An 18,728-nucleotide genomic window follows, 5' to 3' on the forward strand; every position below is an offset into this window, starting at 1 on the left:
CAGATAGACAGACAGGTACGACACACACACAGGAGTACCGCCTGCACCAGATAGACAGACAGGTACGAGACACAGGAGTACCGCCTGCACCAGATAGACAGACAGGTACGACACACACACAGGAGTACCGCCTGCACCAGATAGACAGACAGGTACGACACACACACAGGAGTACCGCCTGCACCAGATAGACAGACAGGTACGACACACACACAGGAGTACCGCCTGCACCAGATAGACAGACAGGTACGACACACAGGTGTACCGCCTGCACCAGATAGACAGACAGGTACGACACACAGGAGTACCGCCTGCACGAGATAGACAGACAGGTACGAGACACAGGAGTACCGCCTGCACGAGATAGACAGACAGGTAAGAGACACAGGAGTACCGCCTGCACGAGATAGACAGACAGGTACGAGACACAGGAGTACCGCCTGCACGAGATAGACAGACAGGTACGAGACACAGGTGTACCGCCTGCACGAGATAGACAGACAGGTACGACACACAGGAGTACCGCCTGCACGAGATAGACAGACAGGTACGAGACACAGGAGTACCGCCTGCACGAGATAGACAGACAGGTACGAGACACAGGAGTACCGCCTGTACGAGATAGACAGACAGGTACGAGACACAGGAGTACCGCCTGCACGAGATAGACAGACAGGTACGAGACACAGGAGTACCGCCTGCACGAGATAGACAGACAGGTACGAGACACAGGTGTACCGCCTGCACGAGATAGACAGACAGGTACGAGACACAGGAGTACCGCCTGCACGAGATAGACAGACTGTGTGCACGAGACACAGGACGAGATAGACAGACAGGTACGAGACACAGGAGTACCGCCTGCACGAGATAGACAGACAGGTACGAGACACAGGTGTACCGCCTGCAAGAGATAGACACACAGGTGTACCGCCTGCACGAGATAGACAGACAGGTACGAGACACAGGAGTACCGCCTGCACGAGATAGACAGACAGGTACGACACACAGGTGTACCGCCTGCACGAGATAGACAGACAGGTACGACACACAGGAGTACCGCCTGCACGAGATAGACACACAGGTGTACCGCCTGCACGAGATAGATAGACAGGTATGACACACACACACACACACAAACACAGGAGTACCGCCTGCACGAGATAGACAGACAGGTATGACACACATACACACACACACACAGGAGTACCGCCTGCACGAGATAGACAGACAGGTACGACACACACACACAGGTGTACCACCTGCACGAGATAGACAGACAGGTACGACACAGACACACAGGTGTACCGCCTGCACGAGATAGACAGACAGGTACGACACACAGGAGTACCGCCTGCACAAGATAGACAGACAGGTACGACACACACACACAGGAGTACCGCCTGCACGAGATAGACAGACAGGTACGACACAGACACACAGGTGTACCGCCTGCACAAGATAGACAGACAGGTACGACACAGACACATAGGTGTACCGCCTGCACGAGATAGACAGACAGGTACGACACACAGGAGTACCGCCTGCACAAGATAGACAGACAGGTACGACACACAGGAGTACCGCCTGCACAAGATAGACAGACAGGTACGACACACAGGTGTACCGCCTGCACGAGATAGACAGACGGGTACGACACAGATAACACCATCGAGTACCGCCTGCACCAGATAGACAGACGGGTACGACACAGACAACACCATCGAGTACCGCCTGCACCAGATAGACAGACGGGTACGACACAGATAACACCATCGAGTACCGCCTGCACCAGATAGACAGACGGGGTACGAGAGGCAGCACACCAGAGCGACTGACAGCTGCTGTTGGTCGTCCTATCGCCTCATGTTTTGTTAATTTCCCGTGGATTCTACATGTCTGACAGCGGCTGTTGGTCGTCCTATCGTCCTCATGTTTTGTTAATTTCCAGTGGATTCTACATGTCTGACAGCGGCTGTTGGTCGTCCTATCGTCCTCATGTTTTGTTAATTTCCCGTGGATTCTACATGTCTGACAGCAGCTGTTGGTCGTCCTATCGTCCTCATGTTTTGTTAATTTCCAGTGGATTCTACATGTCTGACAGCGGCTGTTGGTCGTCCTATCGCCTCATGTTTTGTTAATTTCCAGTGGATTCTACATGTCTGACAGCGGCTGTTGGTCGTCCTATCGTCTCATGTTTTGTTAATTTCCCGTGGATTCTACATCTCTGACAGCGGCTGTTGGTCGTCCTATCGCCTCATGTTTTGTTAATTTCCAGTGGATTCTACATGTCTGACAGCGGCTGTTGGTCGTCCTATCGCCTCATGTTTTGTTAATTTCCAGTGGATTCTACATGTCTGACAGCGGCTGTTGGTCGTCCTATCGTCTCATGTTTTGTTAATTTCCTGTGGATTCTACATGTCTGACAGCGGCTGTTGGTCGTCCTATCGTCTCATGTTTTGTTAATTTCCAGTGGATTCTACATGTCTGACAGCGGCTGTTGGTCGTCCTATCGTCCTCATGTTTTGTTAATTTCCCGTGGATTCTACATGTCTGACAGCGGCTGTTGGTCGTCCTATCGCCTCATGTTTTGTTAATATCCCTTGGATTCTACATGTCTGACAGCGGCTGTTGGTCGTCCTATCGCCTCATGTTTTGTTAATTTCCAGTGGATTCTACATGTCTGACAGCGGCTGTTGGTCGTCCTATCCCCTCATGTTTTGTTAATTTCCAGTGTATTCTACATGTCTGACAGCGGCTGTTGGTCGTCCTATCGCCTCATGTTTTGTTAATTTCCCGTGGATTCTACATGTCTGACAGCGGCTGTTGGTAGTCCTATCGCCTCATGTTTTGTTAATTTCCAGTGGATTCTACATGTCTGACAGCGGCTGTTGGTCGTCCTATCGCCTCATGTTTTGTTAATTTCCAGTGGATTCTACATGTCTGACAGCGGCTGTTGGTCGTCCTATCGTCCTCATGTTTTGTTAATTTCCAGTGGATTCTACATGTCTGACAGCGGCTGTTGGTCGTCCTATCGTCCTCATGTTTTGTTAATTTCCAGTGGATTCTACATGTCTGACAGCGGCTGTTGGTCGTCCTATCGTCTCATGTTTTGTTAATTTCCCGTGGATTCTACATGTCTGACAGCGGCTGTTGGTCGTCCTATCGTCCTCATGTTTTGTTAATTTCCCGTGGATTCTACATGTCTGACAGCGGCTGTTGGTCGTCCTATCGTCTCATGTTTTGTTAATTTCCAGTGGATTCTACCTGTCTGACAGCGGCTGTTGGTCGTCCTATCGTCCTCATGTTTTGTTAATTTCCCGTGGATTCTACATGTCTGACAGCGGCTGTTGGTCGTCCTATCGCCTCTTGTTTTGTTAATTTCCAGTGGATTCTACATGTCTGACAGCGGCTGTTGGTCGTCCTATCGCCTCATGTTTTGTTAATTTCCCGTGGATTCTACATGTCTGACAGCGGCTGTTGGTCGTCCTATCGTCTCATGTTTTGTTAATTTCCAGTGGATTCTACATGTCTGACAGCGGCTGTTGGTCGTCCAATCCCCTCATGTTTTGTTAATTTCCAGTGGATTCTACATGTCTGACAGCGGCTGTTGGTCGTCCTATCGCCTCATGTTTTGTTAATTTCCAGTGGATTCTACATGTCTGACAGCGGCTGTTGGTCGTCCTATCGCCTCATGTTTTGTCAATTTCCAGTGGATTCTACATGTCTGACAGCGGCTGTTGGTCGTCCTATCGTCCTCATGTTTTGTTAATTTCCCGTGGATTCTACATGTCTGACAGCGGCTGTTGGTCGTCCTATCGCCTCATGTTTTGTTAATTTCCCGTGGATTCTACATGTCTGACAGCGGCTGTTGGTCGTCCTATCGTCCTCATGTTTTGTTAATTTCCCGTGGATTCTACCTGTCTGACAGCGGCTGTTGGTCGTCCTATCGCCTCATGTTTTGTTAATTTCCAGTGGATTCTACATGTCTGACAGCGGCTGTTGGTCGTCCTATCGTCCTCATGTTTTGTTAATTTCCCGTGGATTCTACATGTCTGACAGCGGCTGTTGGTCGTCCTATCGCCTCATGTTTTGTTAATATCCCTTGGATTCTACATGTCTGACAGCGGCTGTTGGTCGTCCTATCGCCTCATGTTTTGTTAATTTCCAGTGAATTCTACATGTCTGACAGCGGCTGTTGGTCGTCCTATCCCCTCATGTTTTGTTAATTTCCAGTGTATTCTACATGTCTGACAGCGGCTGTTGGTCGTCCTATCGCCTCATGTTTTGTTAATTTCCCGTGGATTCTACATGTCTGACAGCGGCTGTTGGTAGTCCTATCGCCTCATGTTTTGTTAATTTCCAGTGGATTCTACATGTCTGACAGCGGCTGTTGGTCGTCCTATCGCCTCATGTTTTGTTAATTTCCAGTGGATTCTACATGTCTGACAGCGGCTGTTGGTCGTCCTATCGTCCTCATGTTTTGTTAATTTCCAGTGGATTCTACATGTCTGACAGCGGCTGTTGGTCGTCCTATCGTCCTCATGTTTTGTTAATTTCCAGTGGATTCTACATGTCTGACAGCGGCTGTTGGTCGTCCTATCGTCTCATGTTTTGTTAATTTCCCGTGGATTCTACATGTCTGACAGCGGCTGTTGGTCGTCCTATCGTCTCATGTTTTGTTAATTTCCAGTGGATTCTACCTGTCTGACAGCGGCTGTTGGTCGTCCTATCGTCCTCATGTTTTGTTAATTTCCCGTGGATTCTACATGTCTGACAGCGGCTGTTGGTCGTCCTATCGCCTCTTGTTTTGTTAATTTCCAGTGGATTCTACATGTCTGACAGCGGCTGTTGGTCGTCCTATCGCCTCATGTTTTGTTAATTTCCCGTGGATTCTACATGTCTGACAGCGGCTGTTGGTCGTCCTATCGTCTCATGTTTTGTTAATTTCCAGTGGATTCTACATGTCTGACAGCGGCTGTTGGTCGTCCAATCCCCTCATGTTTTGTTAATTTCCAGTGGATTCTACATGTCTGACAGCGGCTGTTGGTCGTCCTATCGCCTCATGTTTTGTTAATTTCCAGTGGATTCTACATGTCTGACAGCGGCTGTTGGTCGTCCTATCGCCTCATGTTTTGTCAATTTCCAGTGGATTCTACATGTCTGACAGCGGCTGTTGGTCGTCCTATCGTCCTCATGTTTTGTTAATTTCCCGTGGATTCTACATGTCTGACAGCGGCTGTTGGTCGTCCTATCGCCTCATGTTTTGTTAATTTCCCGTGGATTCTACATGTCTGACAGCGGCTGTTGGTCGTCCTATCGTCCTCATGTTTTGTTAATTTCCCGTGGATTCTACCTGTCTGACAGCGGCTGTTGGTCGTCCTATCGCCTCATGTTTTGTTAATTTCCAGTGGATTCTACATGTCTGACAGCGGCTGTTGGTCGTCCTATCGCCTCATGTTTTGTTAATTTCCCGTGGATTCTACATGTCTGACAGCGGCTGTTGGTCGTCCTATCGCCTCATGTTTTGTTAATTTCCCGTGGATTCTACATGTCTGACAGCGGCTGTTGGTCGTCCTATCGTCTCATGTTTTGTTAATTTCCAGTGGATTCTACATGTCTGACAGCGGCTGTTGGTCGTCCTATCGCCTCATGTTTTGTTAATTTCCAGTGGATTCTACCTGTCTGACAGCGGCTGTTGGTCGTCCTATCGTCCTCATGTTTTGTTAATTTCCAGTGGATTCTACATGTCTGACAGCGGCTGTTGGTCGTCCTATCGCCTCATGTTTTGTTAATTTCCAGTGGATTCTACATGTCTGACAGCGGCTGTTGGTCATCCTATCGCCTCATGTTTTGTCAATTTCCAGTGGATTCTACATGTCTGACAGCGGCTGTTGGTCGTCCTATCGTCCTCATGTTTTGTTAATTTCCAGTGGATTCTACATGTCTGACAGCGGCTGTTGGTCGTCCTATCGCCTCATGTTTTGTTAATTTCCCGTGGATTCTACATGTCTGACAGCTGCTGTTGGTCGTCCTATCGCCTCATGTTTTGTTAATTTCCCGTGGATTCTACATGTCTGACAGCTGCTGTTGGTCGTCCTATCGCCTCATGTTTTGTTAATTTCCCGTGGATTCTACATGTCTGACAGCGGCTGTTGGTCGTCCTATCGTCCTCATGTTTTGTTAATTTCCCGTAGATTCTACATGTCTGACAGCGGCTGTTGGTCGTCCTATCGCCTCATGTTTTGTTAATATCCCGTGGATTCTACATGTCTGACAGCGGCTGTTGGTCGTCCTATCGTCCTCATGTTTTGTTAATTTCCAGTGGATTCTACATGTCTGACAGCGGCTGTTGGTCGTCCTATCGCCTCATGTTTTGTTAATTTCCAGTGGATTCTACATGTCTGACAGCGGCTGTTGGTCGTCCTATCGTCCTCATGTTTTGTTAATTTCCAGTGGATTCTACATGTCTGACAGCGGCTGTTGGTCGTCCTATCGTCCTCATGTTTTGTTAATTTCCAGTGGATTCTACATGTCTGACAGCGGCTGTTGGTCGTCCTATCGTCTCATGTTTTGTTAATTTCCCGTGGATTCTACATGTCTGACAGCGGCTGTTGGTCGTCCTATCGTCCTCATGTTTTGTTAATTTCCCGTGGATTCTACATGTCTGACAGCGGCTGTTGGTCGTCCTATCGTCTCATGTTTTGTTAATTTCCAGTGGATTCTACCTGTCTGACAGCGGCTGTTGGTCGTCCTATCGTCCTCATGTTTTGTTAATTTCCCGTGGATTCTACATGTCTGACAGCGGCTGTTGGTCGTCCTATCGCCTCTTGTTTTGTTAATTTCCAGTGGATTCTACATGTCTGACAGCGGCTGTTGGTCGTCCTATCGCCTCATGTTTTGTTAATTTCCCGTGGATTCTACATGTCTGACAGCGGCTGTTGGTCGTCCTATCGTCTCATGTTTTGTTAATTTCCAGTGGATTCTACATGTCTGACAGCGGCTGTTGGTCGTCCAATCCCCTCATGTTTTGTTAATTTCCAGTGGATTCTACATGTCTGACAGCGGCTGTTGGTCGTCCTATCGTCTCATGTTTTGTTAATTTCCAGTGGATTCTACATGTCTGACAGCGGCTGTTGGTCGTCCTATCGCCTCATGTTTTGTCAATTTCCAGTGGATTCTACATGTCTGACAGCGGCTGTTGGTCGTCCTATCGTCCTCATGTTTTGTTAATTTCCCGTGGATTCTACATGTCTGACAGCGGCTGTTGGTCGTCCTATCGCCTCATGTTTTGTTAATTTCCCGTGGATTCTACATGTCTGACAGCGGCTGTTGGTCGTCCTATCGTCCTCATGTTTTGTTAATTTCCCGTGGATTCTACCTGTCTGACAGCGGCTGTTGGTCGTCCTATCGCCTCATGTTTTGTTAATTTCCAGTGGATTCTACATGTCTGACAGCGGCTGTTGGTCGTCCTATCGTCCTCATGTTTTGTTAATTTCCCGTGGATTCTACATGTCTGACAGCGGCTGTTGGTCGTCCTATCGCCTCATGTTTTGTTAATATCCCTTGGATTCTACATGTCTGACAGCGGCTGTTGGTCGTCCTATCGCCTCATGTTTTGTTAATTTCCAGTGGATTCTACATGTCTGACAGCGGCTGTTGGTCGTCCTATCCCCTCATGTTTTGTTAATTTCCAGTGTATTCTACATGTCTGACAGCGGCTGTTGGTCGTCCTATCGCCTCATGTTTTGTTAATTTCCCGTGGATTCTACATGTCTGACAGCGGCTGTTGGTAGTCCTATCGCCTCATGTTTTGTTAATTTCCAGTGGATTCTACATGTCTGACAGCGGCTGTTGGTCGTCCTATCGCCTCATGTTTTGTTAATTTCCAGTGGATTCTACATGTCTGACAGCGGCTGTTGGTCGTCCTATCGTCCTCATGTTTTGTTAATTTCCAGTGGATTCTACATGTCTGACAGCGGCTGTTGGTCGTCCTATCGTCCTCATGTTTTGTTAATTTCCAGTGGATTCTACATGTCTGACAGCGGCTGTTGGTCGTCCTATCGTCTCATGTTTTGTTAATTTCCCGTGGATTCTACATGTCTGACAGCGGCTGTTGGTCGTCCTATCGTCCTCATGTTTTGTTAATTTCCCGTGGATTCTACATGTCTGACAGCGGCTGTTGGTCGTCCTATCGTCTCATGTTTTGTTAATTTCCAGTGGATTCTACCTGTCTGACAGCGGCTGTTGGTCTTCCTATCGTCCTCATGTTTTGTTAATTTCCCGTGGATTCTACATGTCTGACAGCGGCTGTTGGTCGTCCTATCGCCTCTTGTTTTGTTAATTTCCAGTGGATTCTACATGTCTGACAGCGGCTGTTGGTCGTCCTATCGCCTCATGTTTTGTTAATTTCCCGTGGATTCTACATGTCTGACAGCGGCTGTTGGTCGTCCTATCGTCTCATGTTTTGTTAATTTCCAGTGGATTCTACATGTCTGACAGCGGCTGTTGGTCGTCCAATCCCCTCATGTTTTGTTAATTTCCAGTGGATTCTACATGTCTGACAGCGGCTGTTGGTCGTCCTATCGCCTCATGTTTTGTTAATTTCCAGTGGATTCTACATGTCTGACAGCGGCTGTTGGTCGTCCTATCGCCTCATGTTTTGTCAATTTCCAGTGGATTCTACATGTCTGACAGCGGCTGTTGGTCGTCCTATCGCCTCATGTTTTGTTAATTTCCCGTGGATTCTACATGTCTGACAGCGGCTGTTGGTCGTCCTATCGTCCTCATGTTTTGTTAATTTCCCGTGGATTCTACCTGTCTGACAGCGGCTGTTGGTCGTCCTATCGCCTCATGTTTTGTTAATTTCCAGTGGATTCTACATGTCTGACAGCGGCTGTTGGTCGTCCTATCGCCTCATGTTTTGTTAATTTCCCGTGGATTCTACATGTCTGACAGCGGCTGTTGGTCGTCCTATCGCCTCATGTTTTGTTAATTTCCCGTGGATTCTACATGTCTGACAGCGGCTGTTGGTCGTCCTATCGTCTCATGTTTTGTTAATTTCCAGTGGATTCTACATGTCTGACAGCGGCTGTTGGTCGTCCTATCGCCTCATGTTTTGTTAATTTCCAGTGGATTCTACCTGTCTGACAGCGGCTGTTGGTCGTCCTATCGTCCTCATGTTTTGTTAATTTCCAGTGGATTCTACATGTCTGACAGCGGCTGTTGGTCGTCCTATCGCCTCATGTTTTGTTAATTTCCAGTGGATTCTACATGTCTGACAGCGGCTGTTGGTCATCCTATCGCCTCATGTTTTGTCAATTTCCAGTGGATTCTACATGTCTGACAGCGGCTGTTGGTCGTCCTATCGTCCTCATGTTTTGTTAATTTCCAGTGGATTCTACATGTCTGACAGCGGCTGTTGGTCGTCCTATCGCCTCATGTTTTGTTAATTTCCCGTGGATTCTACATGTCTGACAGCTGCTGTTGGTCGTCCTATCGCCTCATGTTTTGTTAATTTCCCGTGGATTCTACATGTCTGACAGCTGCTGTTGGTCGTCCTATCGCCTCATGTTTTGTTAATTTCCCGTGGATTCTACATGTCTGACAGCGGCTGTTGGTCGTCCTATCGTCCTCATGTTTTGTTAATTTCCCGTAGATTCTACATGTCTGACAGCGGCTGTTGGTCGTCCTATCGCCTCATGTTTTGTTAATATCCCGTGGATTCTACATGTCTGACAGCGGCTGTTGGTCGTCCTATCGTCCTCATGTTTTGTTAATTTCCCGTGGATTCTACATGTCTGACAGCGGCTGTTGGTCGTCCTATCGTCTCATGTTTTGTTAATATCCCGTGGATTCTACATGTCTGACAGCGGCTGTTGGTCGTCCTATCGCCTCATGTTTTGTTAATTTCCAGTGGATTCTACATGTCTGATAGCGGCTGTTGGTCGTCCTATCGTCTCATGTTTTGTTAATTTCCCGTGGATTCTACATGTCTGACAGCGGCTGTTGGTCGTCCTATCGTCCTCATGTTTTGTTAATTTCCCGTGGATTCTACATGTCTGACAGCGGCTGTTGGTCGTCCTATCGTCCTCATGTTTTGTTAATTTCCCGTGGATTCTACATGTCTGACAGCGGCTGTTTGGTCGTCCTATCGTCCTCATGTTTTGTTAATTTCCAGTGGATTCTACATGTCTGACAGCGGCTGTTGGTCGTCCTATCGCCTCATGTTTTGTTAATTTCCCGTGGATTCTACATGTCTGACAGCTGCTGTTGGTCGTCCTATCGTCTCATGTTTTGTTAATTTCCCGTGGATTCTACATGTCTGCCGCAGTTCATTAACTTCCAGCGATGTGATGACTAACACACCGTGGCCACCTGCTGCTTTTAGACCTTCCTCTTCGTGGTGTCTTCTCTACGAGGCATTATCGAGCTCTCTGCACTACACTTAGGCTATGGCCCCGGGGCTTTTCATTTCAGACAGAAACTCAGCAGACCTCTCCTCCACTCTGAAACTTGAGATGTATATATTGAATTATTCGATTAAGACTAGAGGCACTGCGCTCTTTTATAATAGAAGCTGAATTCTGAATTGGTTTTAAGATGAAGAATCATGCCTGGAATTTTTCTAAGTAATCTTAACACCCAGCTTGGTTGGCATGGGAACAACTATATTTATAATGGTAGAAACATCATGGTTCAGTATATAACTATAACTAGACTGTATTTATAAGTATAAGACTCTAAGGTGTGAGAGTACAGTACATGTCTCTGTTAGTTATGTGTTTAACTCTCAACTGGAAACTCTTGTTTCATATCTCCCCTCCCCCCGTCTCTCTCCCCTGTCTTTCTCCTTCCCCTATCCCTCTCTCTCTCTCCCCCTCTCTCTCTCTCTCCCTCTATCCCTCCCTCTCCCCTTATCCCTCTCACCCATCCCTCTCGATCCCCCCCTCTCTCTCACTCCCCCTCTCTCTCTCCCTTCCCTATTCCTCTCTCTCTCTCTCCCCCATCCCTCTCTCTCCCCCCTATCCCTCTCTCTCTCTCCCCCTCTCTCTCTCCCTCCCCTCCCTATCCCTCTCTCTCTCCCTCTATCCCTCTCTCTCTCCCCTTATCCCTCTCTCCCATCCCTCTCGATCCCCCCTCTCTCTCTTGCTCCCTCTTTCTCTGTCCCTCCCCTATTCCTCTCCCTCTCTCTCCCCCATCCCTCTCTCTCCCCCCTATCCCTCTCTCTCCCCCCTCTCTCTCCCTCCCCTCACTATCCCTCTCTCTCTCCCCTTATCCCTCTCTCCCATCCCTCTCGATCCCCCCTCTCTTTCTTGCTCCCTCTCTCTCTCTCCCTCCCCTATTCCTCTCTCTCCCACATCCCTCTCTCTCCCCCCTATCCCTCTCTCTCTCTCCCCCATCCCCCCCCCCCCCCCCCTTCTCGCACCCAGGTGGCGGTGGTGCGTGAAGGCATGTCCTGGATCGTCCCTGTCCCTCTCCTCTCCCTCCTCACAGCCAAACAACTGGAACAGATGGTTTGTGGGATGCCAGAGATCAGTGTGGACGTGCTGAAGAAGGTCTCATTACTTTATTACTGTCTTCTGTTTGTTTTCATCTCTTTCATTTCATTGTTTTGCTGTAAAGTGATTTCAATATGCACTGACTGACTGACTGACTGACTAAGTGATGATTGGCTGACAGGCTGACTGACTGACTGACTGACTAAGTGATGATTGGCTGACAGACTGACTGCCTGACTGACTGACTAAGTGATGATTGTCTGACTGACTGACTGGCTGACTGACTGACTGACTGACTAAGTGATGATTGTCTGACTGACTGACTGCCTGACTGACTAAGTGATGATTGGCTGACTGACTGATTGACTAAGTGATGATTGGCTGACTGACTGACTGCCTGACTGACTGACTAAGTGATGATTGGCTGACTGACTGACTGCCTGCCTGACTGACTGACTAAGTGATGATTGGCTGACTGACTGACTGATTGACTAAGTGATGATTGGCTGACTGACTGACTGATTGACTGACTGATTGACTGCCTGACTGATTGACTGACTGACTGACTGATTGACTGACTGACTGACTGATTGACTAAGTGATGATTGGCTGACTGACTGACTGACTGATTGACTGACTGACTGGCTGATTGATTGACTGATTGATTGACTGACTGATTGACTGACTGATTCTTGTATTGATGTCTGTATTAGTGGCTGTATTAATTACAGGTAGTGTGGTACCATGAGGTAATGGCTGTATTAATTACAGGTAGTGAGGTACCGTGAGGGAATGGCTGTATTAATTACAGGTAGTGTGGTACCATGAGGTAATGGCTGTATTAATTACAGGTAGTGTGGTACCGTGAGGTAATGGCTGTATTAATTACAGGTAGTGTGGTACCATGAGGTAATGGCTGTATTAATGGCTGTATTAATTACAGGTAGTGTGGTACCATGAGGTAATGGCTGTATTAATGGCTGTGTTAATTGCAGGTAGTGTGGTACCATGAGGTAATGGCTGTATTAGTGGCTGTATTAATTACAGGTAGTGTGGTACCATGAGGTAATGGCTGTATTAGTGGCTGTATTAATTACAGGTAGTGTGGTACCATGAGGTAATGGCTGTATTAATGACTGTGTTAATTGCAGGTAGTGAGGTACCATGAGGTAATGGCTGTATTAATTACAGGTAGTGTGGTACCATGAGGTAATGGCTGTATTAATTACAGGTAGTGTGGTACCATGAGGTAATGGCTGTATTAATGGCTGTGTTAATTGCAGGTAGTGTGGTACCATGAGGTAATGGCTGTATAAGTGGCTGTATTAATTACAGGTAGTGTGGTACCATGAGGTAATGGCTGTATTAGTGGCTGTATTAATTACAGGTAGTGTGGTACCATGAGGTAATGGCTGTATTAGTGGCTGTATTAATTACAGGTAGTGTGGTACATGAGGTAATGGCTGTGTTAATTGCAGGTAGTGAGGTACCATGAGGTAATGGCTGTATTAATTACAGGTAGTGTGGTACCATGAGGTAATGGCTGTATTAATTACAGGTAGTGAGGTACCGTGAGGGAATGGCTGTATTAATTACAGGTAGTGTGGTACCATGAGGTAATGGCTGTATTAATGGCTGTATTAATTACAGGTAGTGTGGTACCATGAGGTAATGGCTGTATTAATGGCTGTATTAATGGCTGTATTAATTACAGGTAGTGTGGTACATGAGGTAATGGCTGTATTAATTACAGGTAGTGTGGTACCGTGAGGTAATGGCTGTATTAATTACAGGTAGTGTGGTACCATGAGGTAATGGCTGTATTAATGGCTGTATTAATGGCTGTATTAATTACAGGTAGTGTGGTACATGAGGTAATGGCTGTGTTAATGGCTGTGTTAATTGCAGGTAGTGTGGTACCATGAGGTAATGGCTGTATTAGTGGCTGTATTAATTACAGGTAGTGTGGTACCATGAGGTAATGGCTGTATTAGTGGCTGTATTAATTACAGGTAGTGTGGTACCATGAGGTAATGGCTGTATTAATGGCTGTGTTAATTGCAGGTAGTGAGGTACCATGAGGTAATGGCTGTATTAATTACAGGTAGTGTGGTACCATGAGGTAATGGCTGTATTAATTACAGGTAGTGTGGTACCATGAGGTAATGGCTGTATTAATGGCTGTGTTAATTGCAGGTAGTGTGGTACCATGAGGTAATGGCTGTATTAGTGGCTGTATTAATTACAGGTAGTGTGGTACCATGAGGTAATGGCTGTATTAATGGCTTTATTAATTACAGGTAGTGTGGTACATGAGGTAATGGCTGTGTTAATTGCAGGTAGTGAGGTACCATGAGGTAATGGCTGTATTAATTACAGGTAGTGTGGTACCATGAGGTAATGGCTGTATTAATTACAAGTAGTGTGGTACCGTGAGGTAATGGCTGTATTAATTACAGGTAGTGTGGTACCATGAGGTAATGGCTGTATTAATTACAGGTAGTGTGGTACCATGAGGTAATGGCTGTATTAATGGCTGTATTAATTACAGGTAGTGTGGTACCATGAGGTAATGGCTGTATTAATTGCAGGTAGTGTGGTACCATGAGGTAATGGCTGTATTAATTACAGGTAGTGTGGTACCGTGAGGTAATGGCTGTATTAATTACAGGTAGTGTGGTACCATGAGGTAATGGCTGTATTAATGGCTGTGTTAATTGCAGGTAGTGAGGTACCATGAGGTAATGGCTGTATTAATTACAGGTAGTGTGGTACCATGAGGTAATGGCTGTATTAATTACAGGTAGTGTGGTACCATGAGGTAATGGCTGTATTAATGGCTGTATTAATTACAGGTAGTGTGGTACCGTGAGGTAATGGCTGTATTAATTACAGGTAGTGTGGTACCGTGAGGTAATGGCTGTATTAATTACAGGTAGTGTGGTACCGTGAGGTAATGTCTGTATTAATTACAGGTAGTGTGGTACCGTGAGGTAATGGCTGTATTAATTACAGGTAGTGTGGTACCGTGAGGTAATGTCTGTGTTATTTCCAGGTAGTGTGGTACCATGAGGTAATGTCTGTGTTATTTCCAGGTTGTGAGGTACCGTGAGGTAATGGCTGTATTAATGGCTGTATTAATTACAGGTAGTGTGGTACCGTGAGGTAATGGCTGTATTAATTGCAGGTAGTGAGGTACCATGAGGTAATGGCTGTATTAATTACAGGTAGTGTGGTACCATGAGGTAATGGCTGTATTAATTGCAGGTAGTGAGGTACCATGAGGTAATGGCTGTATTAATTACAGGTAGTGTGGTACCATGAGGTAATGGCTGTATTAATTACAGGTAGTGTGGTACCATGAGGTAATGGCTGTAATAATTACAGGTAGTGAGGTACCATGAGGTAATGGCTGTATTAATTACAGATAGTGAGGTACCATGAGGTAATGGCTGTATTAATTACAGGTAGTGTGGTACCATGAGGTAATGGCTGTATTAATTACAGGTAGTGTGGTACCATGAGGTAATGGCTGTATTAATTACAGGTAGTGTGGTACCATGAGGTAATGGCTGTATTAATTACAGGTAGTGTGGTACCATGAGGTAATGGCTGTATTAATTACAGGTAGTGTGGTACCATGAGGTAATGGCTGTATTAATTACAGATAGTGTGGTACCATGAGGTAATGGCTGTATTAATGGCTGTATTAATTACAGGTAGTGTGGTACCGTGAGGTAATGGCTGTATTAATTACAGGTAGTGTGGTACCATGAGGTAATGGCTGTATTAATTACAGATAGTGTGGTACCATGAGGTAATGGCTGTATTAGTGGCTGTATTAATTACAGGTAGTGTGGTACCATGAGGTAATGGCTGTATTAATGGCTGTATTAATTACAGGTAGTGTGGTACCATGAGGTAATGGCTGTATTAGTGGCTGTATTAATTACAGGTAGTGTGGTACCATGAGGTAATGGCTGTATTAGTGGCTGTATTAATTACAGGTAGTGTGGTACCATGAGGTAATGGCTGTATTAGTGGCTGTATTAATTACAGGTAGTGTGGTACCATGAGGTAATGGCTGTATTAATGGCTGTGTTAATTGCAGGTAGTGAGGTACCATGAGGTAATGGCTGTATTAATTACAGGTAGTGTGGTACCATGAGGTAATGTCTGTGTTATTTCCAGGTTGTGAGGTACCGTGAGGTAGAAGAGCATCACACTCAGGTCCAGTGGTTCTGGCAGACCCTAGAGGACTTCTCCAACGAGGAGAGGGTTCTGTTCATGCGCTTCGTCTCGGGACGGTCCAGGCTGCCCGCCAACACAGCTGACATCTCCCAGAGGTTCCAGATCATGAAGGTGGACAGGGTAAGACAACCACCGCTGCCAACACACACACACACACACACACACACACACACACACACACACACACACACACACACAACACACACACACACACACACAAACCCTGATCAGGGGTCGACATCAGCTGTTGGCCAGACTACACATGGTTAGGGCTGATCTTATTATTCTACACAGACAGTGTTTGTCTCATCCTGTGTCTGTCTGTCTGTATTATTCTATACAGACAGTGTGTGTGTTCCCCCAGTCTAAATGCCAATGTGTGTTCCCCCAGTCTAAATGCCAGTGTGTGTTCCCCCAGTCTAAATGCCAGTGTGTGTTCCCCCAGTCTAAATGCCAGTGTGTGTTCCCCCAGTCTAAATGTCAGTGTGTGTTCCCCCAATCTAAATGCCAGTGTGTGTTCCCCCAGTCTAAATGCCAGTGTGTGTTCCCCCAGTCTAAATGCCAGTGTGTGTTCCCCCAGTCTAAATACCAGTGTGTGTTCCCCCAGTCTAAATGCCAGTGTGTGTTTCCCCAATCTAAATGCCAGTGTGTGTTCCCCCAGTCTAAATGCCAGTGCGTTTCTCTGCCAATAGAAGAACAGCTCAAAGACAGAACTACACACATTTAAATGGAGAAGATACATACATTACAAGAGAATGTTGATGATGTAATGAACACCTCTCTCTCTGTGTTCCACCCTCCCTCTCTCTACCACCCCTCTCTCTGTTCCACCCCCCCTCTCTCTGTTCCACCCCCCTCTCTCTGTTCCCCCACCTCTCTCTGTTCCACCCCCCCTCTCTCTGTTCCACCCCCCTCTCTCTGTTCCCCCACCTCTCTCTGTTCCACCCCCCCTCTCTCTCTGTCCCCCCCCCTCTCTCTCTCTCTCTGTTCCACCCCCCCTCTCTCTCTGTCCCCCCCTCTCTCTCTGTCCCCCCCCCCCCTCTCCCCCCCCCCCCGTCTCTCTCTGACCCCCCCCCCCCCCCCCCATACAGCCCTATGACAGCCTGCCGACCTCCCAGACCTGTTTCTTCCAGCTGCGTCTGCCTCCTTACTCCAGCCAGACGGTGATGGCAGAGAGACTCCGCTACGCCATCAACAACTGTCGCTCCATCGACATGGACAACTACATGTTGTCACGCAACGTAGACAACGCTGAGGGCTCGGACACCGACTACTGACCAACCACAGTCTGCCCAGACCAGATGCACCGTCACCACACACACACACACACACACACACACACACACACACACACACACACACACACACACACACAACAAGACCCAGGAAAGACCGGGCATGGATGGAATATAGACTGTCCTCTCCTCTCACAGACCCTCACCAAACACACACACACACACACACACACACACACACAACGTAGACCCAGGAAAGACCGGGCCTGGATGGAATATAGACTGTCCTCTCACAGAGCGGCACACAGCAGAAACCCAGAAGGACGTCATCATCTTCGTTGCCCGTTATCAACGTTACAGTAGGAAGTCCCAGAGCAGCAACAACAGAGTGTTCATTAACCTGTACGGGAAAAGGCCCGGGTCACTTTTAAACACGCCATTATATTCCATGTTTCTCAACACATAAGACATAAATGGATGGATTTGATTCAATGTTTTTATTTTTCACCGAATAGGGTTTTTATTAGTAATGTTTTTTGGGTTTTTTTAAAGCAAATTTTAAAATCCAAGAAGCAGTTCATTGAGTATTATTATTATTATTATTATTTTTTTGGGGGTTTTTTTTTTAATCGCTTCATTTCTTTCAGGGTTTTCTTTTTAGCATGGAGGTATGTTTATTCAGCCGTTGGGAAAATGTGTATAAGAGTATTCATTCACCCCAAGTGAAGAAGAACATTTTTTAAAAATGATGTTGTACAATTGTGTATAATGTTTCATTAGGAAAAATGTTTTACATTAAATATCCATATTTATTTTTGTTTTCATTTTTTTTAAATTGCCAATGCTGGGTTTCCTAAAGCAGGAACAAAGAAGAACCTCAATAAAATGCTTCAGAACAGACTTGAGTTTATTCTGTGATCAATAGCGGGGTCTTGGAAGTGGTTGGTTTAGAAATGAAACCGAGGTGAAATCAGAATATTATATCATTATAATACAAAACGTTGATGGAGAAACACTTTGTTTCGTAGAAAACAAATATCATCACATTTATTTTTTTATTATAGTATTAAAAAAAACGTCACAAAAGGCCACCTTTTAGGGAGGTTAAAGTAAATCTACCTTGGAACATTGTCCCCCAAAAAATATATTTACACAACAAACAAACAAACAAAAAACTCCTTCCCATCGTTTGAGTCAGAAGACATTGTTCAACAATGCGTATGTTGTTCACACATGAGCCAGTTTAGAATCAGATGATGATGTTTACACATGGTATCTGGTGTCAGATATTGTTGCTTACATCACATAGTATCTAGTATCTGGTGTCAGATATTGTTGTTTACATCACATGGTATCTGGTGTCAGATATTGTTGTTTACATCACATAGTATCTAGTATCTGTTGTCAGATATTGTTGTTTACATCACATGTTATCTAGTATCTGGTGTCAGATATTGTTGTTTACATCACATGGTATCTAGTATCTGGTGTCAGATATTGTTGTTTACATCACATGGTATCTAGTATCTGGTGTCAGATATTGTTGTTTACATCACATATTATCTAGTATCTGGTGTCAGATATTGTTGTTTACATCACATGGTATCTGGTGTCAGATATTGTTGTTTACATCACATAGTATCTAGTATCTGGTGTCAGATATTGTTGTTTACATCACATGTTATCTAGTATCTGGTGTCAGATATTGTTGTTTACATCACATGGTATCTAGTATCTGGTG

At 46.0% G+C, this 18,728-nt stretch overlaps 1 protein-coding gene across 1 annotated transcript in view; it reads left to right on the forward strand.

Moving 5' to 3' along the window:
• The window catches only part of LOC139411797 (probable E3 ubiquitin-protein ligase HERC1), a 287,754-nt gene extending 270,665 nt beyond the window's left edge, over positions 1-17,089 (forward strand). The window contains exons 82-84 of the mRNA XM_071158543.1: positions 11,433-11,558; positions 15,693-15,872; positions 16,844-17,089. Coding sequence (XP_071014644.1) covers positions 11,433-11,558; positions 15,693-15,872; positions 16,844-17,029 — 492 coding nt within the window. The 3' untranslated portion in view covers positions 17,030-17,089. The remainder of the gene's footprint in view (positions 1-11,432; positions 11,559-15,692; positions 15,873-16,843) is intronic.
• Positions 17,090-18,728: the final 1,639 nt, after the last annotated feature.

This window comes from Oncorhynchus clarkii, chromosome 6 (assembly GCF_045791955.1).
Source record: "Oncorhynchus clarkii lewisi isolate Uvic-CL-2024 chromosome 6, UVic_Ocla_1.0, whole genome shotgun sequence".
Classification (NCBI taxonomy): domain Eukaryota; kingdom Metazoa; phylum Chordata; class Actinopteri; order Salmoniformes; family Salmonidae; genus Oncorhynchus; species Oncorhynchus clarkii.